The sequence below is a fragment of the Centruroides sculpturatus genome, unplaced genomic scaffold, assembly GCF_000671375.1.
Source record: "Centruroides sculpturatus isolate CEXI.00-Female unplaced genomic scaffold, Cexi_2.0 scaffold1310, whole genome shotgun sequence".
Taxonomy (NCBI): Eukaryota; Metazoa; Arthropoda; class Arachnida; order Scorpiones; family Buthidae; genus Centruroides; species Centruroides sculpturatus.
The window spans coordinates 12743-20060 of record NW_019385528.1 but is presented as its reverse complement, the minus strand read 5'-3'; the positions used below and the strand labels follow the sequence as shown (position 1 = coordinate 20060).

Below are 7318 nucleotides of genomic sequence, written 5' to 3'. Positions count from 1 at the left end.
AACAATAAAGAAATATAGAATAAAAAGTAATTAAAATACATAACGATTTTTTTTGACCTTTTAAAATTTTTTAAACTTTTTTTTAACATTTTTAAATATAAAATATATAAACAACGAAGAAATATAAAATATAAAGAACGAAAATTACAATGAATACAATTTAATTCAAATAAATAAAAATTAATTAATAAATACTACATGATATTTTTGTTACTTATAAAAATTTCTTTTTGCAATTTCATTGTATATTTTAAAACATGCAACAAATAAACAATACAAAAATACAAATTAAAAACAATGCTAATTAAAAAACATTTAAAGAAATTCAAATGAATGAAAAAAAAAATAAAATTGAACATAATTCTTTTGATACTTATAAAATTTTTTTTTACAATTCCATTGGAGATTTCAGAACATGGATCAAATAAAAAACAAGTGAATACAAAATAAAAGAAATGGAAATTAAAATAAATACAATTAAATTCAAATGAATAAAAAAATCTTCGGTCATGTATTGTGCTGATACAGGTAAATCATTCAACAATCCGTTTGTTATTTCAAGATTCAAATTTAATATGTCGCATGTCAGCATTGGCATGTTCTTTGTACAAATTTATGTCTAAATAGTTCTTGCTTTCATTTACTAGGACAGGTTTTATCGGTATATATTTTCTTGTAGGAGTTAATAGTCAATAGTCTAATAGTGTAATAGTCAATAGTCTAATGGTCAATTTTATTTCTGTTTGCAAAACTTTATATTTTCACAATCTTAGGTTATTTCTTATAATTATTGCTGTTTTCTTCTCTGCAGTCTTGGCAAGATCCATGGTAACACTTAGTACAAAATTCAAAAATATGTAATCGCAATCTGTTTTGAGTCACGTGTGCTGAAGGCCTCTTAAAGCGCATAAAATCTATGCTTTTTTCAAATAAACCTTTAAACCAGCTCCTTTCATTATTATATTTGAATGTTTAAAAAATCTTTCAATACATCAAGTATAGACGTTCATGACATAATAAATTTCTAAAGATTTTCTGGAAAAAATCATTACCATACATATCAATAGCAGATAAAAAGATGCTTTTCATTTCATTGTGGCGCAATTTATATGCTAGTCGATACGTTGCAATTAATACCTCTCTTGCTCTAAAAGCAACTTTAACATCTTCAACTTTATTGAAATTCATAAAATCATTTAAAATGAATTAAAAAAATTAATATTAAACGTGATTTTCTTTTTACTTATAAAATCTTTTTTACGACTTCATTGGACATTTTAAAACATAGAACAAATAAGTAGAAATATATTAATATATATATATATATAACGAAAAGTATGACAATTACAAAAAATGCAAAAGAATGCAAATAACTGAAAAATATTAAAGTTTAAAATTTCTTATTTATAAAATTTATCTTGTAATTTTTTTGGATATTTTTAAAATAGAACAAAATGCAACAAAGTTGCATAATAGAAAAATAACTAAAACTAAAACGAATGCAAATTAATGCAAATAACTAAAAGAAAATTAAAATTTATATTCCTTTTTTGTTATTTTTAAAATTTATCTTGTAATTTTTTTTAAATATTTTCAAAATAGAACAAAATGCAACAAAGTTGCNATAAATTTATCTAAAATATTCAATTATTTCATAATTTTTAAATCAGTAAATTTATTTTTTTTTCTTAAAAACATTATTTACAAATCAAACGAAAATTATTAAGTTGATAATTATTAATGTGATATTGTTGTGTAATTTATTATGTTTTATATATTTTTTATTAATTTGATTTGTTTAGAATTTTCGTATACTCATATTAATATGAACTTGCTGAATATTTTAAACTCTACTCTCATTTATTCAGTTGCTTTTCCTTTGTAATTAAACTACTACTTTCCCAGAATATATTCTAGTCTATACTTGAACAAGAATATATATATATATATATATATATAATCCTAATGCCTTGTAAGCCTACTCCAGTCTGTTTATATGTAAAATATCAATCTTATAAAAAACATGATGTATCTCCACGTTAATACATGTTTTTTGTTCTCCTGTTACCATGGCCAAAACACCATTTCTATCAAGGATAAAAATGGTTTTTAATTTATAAATGGAGGATAAAAAACATAAGTGTCAAGTGTAAAGTACAAAAATATTCTAATTAAACACTTACCCGAGATGAACTCGGACCAAATCAAGCAGATGGATACTTGATTTAAATGATTGAGAGAAGCAGAACATTAATCAAACTGAATGTATTCAGTTTGTCCATTTTTCACGCTTCTCCATAACTTCTGTGCTGATCTGAATGTGAAAAAACAAATATAATTATTTGTTGATAACATATCTAAATTTGAATTTTATCAAAACATATTGAGAGCGCAATATCGGCTGTGTTTATATTGATTAATTGCAAATATTACATTATATGAAATTGAGAATCAAAAATGTTATATTTATAAATAATTGCTAGTCATTATTATTTCCTTTTGTAGATTATTTTTTCATTGGATTAAAAATTTATCTATTTTGGTAAATCTCGATGCAGTGCAGTACTATAAAAAAGTTTTGCCATCCTTATAAAAATTACGAAGTTTTCAAGCTCAAATATCTGGGTTCATCTTAATATTGTGTATAATTGTTGCTGTTTGAGGTACTTTGGTTTAGCATCACACTGGATTAAGTGAGAATTGTAATGGCGAAAACAATGACCGAGCAAAATCAAACTTTGTTTGTATTGACATATACAGAAACTTACTTTTTGACTGGCTTCCATACGGCCTTGAAAAAAGATCCGGCTTTATTTAATGTTTTTCTCTTATTAACAGCACACCCAACATTATATCCAATGGTGTTAGAATTTTTCATGCACTCTTCGTGCTTGCTGAAGCCTTCATCCATACTGATGTTTGTTGGACGACCCATAATGTCATCATTTACTTCATAGTTGTCCTGATCTTCTACCAATCGCTCACTAAAAGTAGAAAGAAAAAATATACAATGCAGTAAATATTTATAAAACTTATAGAAAAATTATAATACATTATTTTAGAAACATTTTGTATTATATTTTCCAAAATTTTTTATGATATAAACAAATTATCGCGTAGACGTCTCTTAATTAAGTTATGGCAACGCAACACTTAGGCGATCTGCCTAGGGAAAATGCTTTCTGATTTACGATTACAGTTTCGATGCCTTCCAACGTTATTAAAGTTTTTACTATTTTGTGGACGCGTAGGGCCTTTTCTAATTCAAATTCAAAGTTATGTGCAAAACTCTTTACTGTATGTAATTCTTATCTTTCAGATTTTTCGGTTTAATGTTGATCTCAGGGATAGACAGAAAGGTACTATTCAACTTTATATATATATATATATATATATAGAAAATGCATATGTCGCTTAAGGTTGTACTCAATAACATTACGACAGATGTCCATAGTTTTTATTCGAACCGAAAAACACGTAGACGCCCTTTTTTTTCTATGTGTAGACAAATACAAATAGATACTATATAAACAATTATGTTCTAAAAAATGAGAAAAAATGTGTCTAATAATAACTATTTTAAAAATCTAGTAACGAGTTGCTTAAGTTTCTTGGAAACATTTCGTGGCTCCATTCGCTATAATATTTTACTTAAAATACTTGTTATATTTTTATCTGTTATAAGATAATGTAAACGCTTAATTTTGAGAGTAGGGATAAGTTTTATAAAAGGTTTTTAAATGCTAACAAAGAGTAAAATTGTCGTTAGGTCTCACCCTACTTGAGATAAGACAAATGTCTTCTTTTATCTTTATACCCCTTGACCTGTCACCACCAAAATTTGATACCATCGATCATTCTAATACACAAACCTCCCTTAAAAACTCCTAAAATTTTCAGCAAAAAGCACAGGAGTTATTACGCTTCAAAGAAGATGAACAAAATCGTGCCTTCAAATACACACACACTTCCATCTATACATACATAAAAAGCCGCGATTATTGTTGAATTTCTGGACGTTTCAAGATCCCCAGAGTCTGATAAAATTCATGATATTTAAAAGTCTTAGAACTCATTCTTCGACCGATCACCATACTTTCTCTCTATTATATACAACAGAGCCGAAAAAGTATAAATAATGTAGTGACTATAAATATGTCACATTGAATTACAATTAATATTAAGTAATCGTATTTATATTTTTGATATCTAAAAACAAGAGAAAATTGAGACGTGTGTTCATCCTGCACATATAATTCATACGAATGGTAAAATATAATATATAAATTAACGTAAGTGATTTCAGATGCATCTGAAATCACTTACGGTGTAGAAAGGAATGGTCGGTATAACCATACCTTACTATATTGTACTTTAATATAAATCAACTATATTATCAGAGAACGTCCCTGTCTTTTACCGGCTAATTCCGTACTATATTATCATAGTGTATAATTGTATTATACTTTTATCCCCCGTGGTCATTTTTTGTTTACTAGGATTTCGTATAATAAAAAAAACAAAATTTCGAATTAAAGTATATTTATTGTCTATACTGTAATGTACATAAAATATTTTATATGTCACAACGATCGAGCATTTCGTGTCAACGTTCCTCCTCATCAGATATTATTATTTTTATTTTTATAGTTTAATACACCCATATCTATCTTTTAACCTTTTCAAAATAGACCTTAAATATGCCATTTTCTAACTTTCCCAGCAAAACTTTTTCTAAATGTTTACATGTTTATAACAACAGTGTCATTCATTCAACATCACTTATTCGTTAAACGAATTACCAATTCTTCATCTTACTGAGCAATTATCCACCTTACACATCTCAATCTGCAGCTCTATGGGTATATTAAAATCTAAGCATAAAAAAGTAACATCTGCTAAGAAGTAATATTATGAGATCCTATTTATATTTATTTATATCGTTGGCCAGAAATTTTCGATTGGAGTATAATAGCATGTCAGATTACGTCACAATGAATATATTTTAATTGGAAATTATGTGTTTCGTTTTCCTCATTATTACAAGTCTAAAGTAGACTTCCACTTTAGACTTCTTATAACGACACAAAAATGTCTAAGGTGGATAAATGTATAATATAAATAATGAAAAACAAGAAGCACGTATCAACATATTTTATAACTAAATTTCATATAAACAGTAATATAACTTACCTGTTAAAGCGATCGCGCGAAATCTCGTAAAATGGCCGAATCTTTTCTATTGCTTGTTTGTATGCAGGATTAACGTGATTTTTCAAGTTGGACGTTCCAAATTTAATATTTGCGGGTTCATCCTGCAACAATGGGCTTTTTTTCTTGTCCCGGTGTTTAAAATGATCCAAATTTTTTGGATGCATGAATCCCGCACGTCCATCAGATGATGCCCTGAAAATGGAAAAAGAGAAAATTTATGTAACAGTATAAATGTTTAATACCGAAACCTGTTTATTCTAATTTTAAAATCGAATATACGAAAATTTGCCAATGGGTACTTATGTAAACTTTTAGAAAAATTATTACACTCTAAAAAAACTTTTCATTCAATGTCTAAAAAAATTTTTATCAAACTGTAAACTAAACAAAGCATCCTTTAATAAACTCGTGAAATTTCATTAATTTAAGTGAGGGAAAAAAGTTTTTACAAATTCAGCTTAAATTTTCAATACGTATCTTATTATAAAACAAGATATAATAAAATTTAACAACTTTAAAATTATATATCTGTTCACTGTTGATTTAATAACTTATGACAATGGATCAATAAATTCATCTATTACGTGTAGTGAATTGAAAAGGCTACAGATAAAAAAATAATTCTATTAAATTAGGTTCATAGAGTAATAAACGTATTCTGTTCTGTTTTTTAAGTAACAGTAAAGGTAAAAAGCTTTAAGATGTATTTACATAGCACAAAATTTTTAACTCTAAACAGTTGAACACACATGGAAATTTAACTCTTTAATTTTAACATCAAAATAATTATAGGATACAGCAAAACACAAAAATGTTTGCTTAAAAACTACATTCAGAAACATCGAAAAGTCGAAATCTTTAAATCAAGTTACAGTAATTATCATTTGCACAGAGCAATTTCATTTTAAAGCCATTAATTTTTCGAATGAATTTCTTATTTGTATAAATAACAATAAAATGTGAAAAATCTCTTACTCCAAAGGTTCAGGCAAACGTTGATAATTCAAAAAATCAAAAAACATCTTTTAATTACTTGAAAATCGCACTCTTGACAATGACAGAGCCAAACAATCACTGGTCAATTGTTGAGATTCTTTGTTACGCGTTAATTAAAGAAGAGGAAAATTTTAATGATTAATTTTTGGTTTTATTTTTTATTTTTAATTTTTTAATTAGTTTCTGTGTAATAATGAATAAAGGGTGATGGCTATGGCAGAAAAACGTCTTGGCTCACCTCTCTGGAAGAGTTGGGATCGAATCCCAGCGAGCAACTCTCGAAGAATTTTTCATGAAAGATCTATCTTAGATACGTTGAGCCCAGTCCGTCACCATTGTAGGTTGGACCATACCTACCATTATGGGCATGGTAATGAACAAGATTGATAGCATTTTAGAGTTGCCTACCTGTATCTGAGTGGAAAAACCACTGAATATTTGTAGCTTTTCGTCAGTTTTCGCCTCGCCGACAGACTGACAACATAGAATTTTTCGGGTTTTCTTCACGTTTGCAACACATAAATAGTGGTCAGTTTCCCATTTGTAAGATTTAGCCTGGTGTACAGGGTAGTTTGTTACTCCTGTATCACTTAATAGGCAATCTATTCCGTGACAATAGTTCTCGGTCGTCAACAAGAATGGTTTTCCTATTTACTAGGAAATCGAGCGGCGGAGGGTCTTATATTTAATTTAGAAGTCAGAGTGGAAGTTGGTGATGGCAAATTTACCTTCTTCCTTATGTCAGGTCCTGACACCAGTTTATCTACTTGCGTAACGCGGATAAACACGCGTGAAATTAATGCCGTAAATCTGATTCAGGAAATAATACCGTGTTTCCCCGAAAATAAGACATCCGCAGAAAATAAGACCTAGCACAGATTTTGCTGAATTGCGAAATATAAGACCTCCCTCTGAAAGTAAGACCTAGCGAAGTTTATTTTTAGTCGTAACGGTCATCGACAGATGGTTGAAAGTGGCCGTTGGCTTTTTGAAAGTACAGCCACTGATTGGTCAGCAGACAATTACGCCACACGGCATGATTTGCATAAGACTATGGCTTGGGAATCACAGATTTGCATAACGTTACGGCTGGTGATGGCTAATTGGT

The 7318-nt window shown here is 28.2% G+C and overlaps 1 protein-coding gene across 1 annotated transcript; it reads right to left on the bottom strand.

Moving 5' to 3' along the window:
• Positions 1 to 2129: 2129 nt before the first annotated feature.
• LOC111639845 lies at positions 2130 to 6309 on the bottom strand. Its single transcript, XM_023385796.1, has 4 exons — positions 6190 to 6309; positions 5194 to 5406; positions 2769 to 2984; positions 2130 to 2314 (listed from the first exon to the last, which is right to left on the bottom strand). The coding sequence occupies exons 1-4, from the start codon at positions 6234 to 6236 to the stop codon at positions 2251 to 2253; spliced, it is 540 nt and encodes a 179-aa protein (XP_023241564.1). The 5' UTR covers positions 6237 to 6309; the 3' UTR covers positions 2130 to 2250.
• Positions 6310 to 7318: the final 1009 nt, after the last annotated feature.

Excerpts from the sequence above, each read along its gene's own strand:
- LOC111639845 (XM_023385796.1), bottom strand. The coding sequence starts at position 6,236 with ATGTTTTTTGATTTTTTGAATTATCAACGTTTGCCTGAACCTTTGGA. Across the intron at positions 5,407-6,189 it reads CGTTTGCCTGAACCTTTGGA|GGCATCATCTGATGGACGTG; the intron begins GTAAGAGATTTT and ends TTCCATTTTCAG. Across the intron at positions 2,315-2,768 it reads GTATGGAAGCCAGTCAAAAA|ATCAGCACAGAAGTTATGGA; the intron begins GTAAGTTTCTGT and ends TTTCACATTCAG.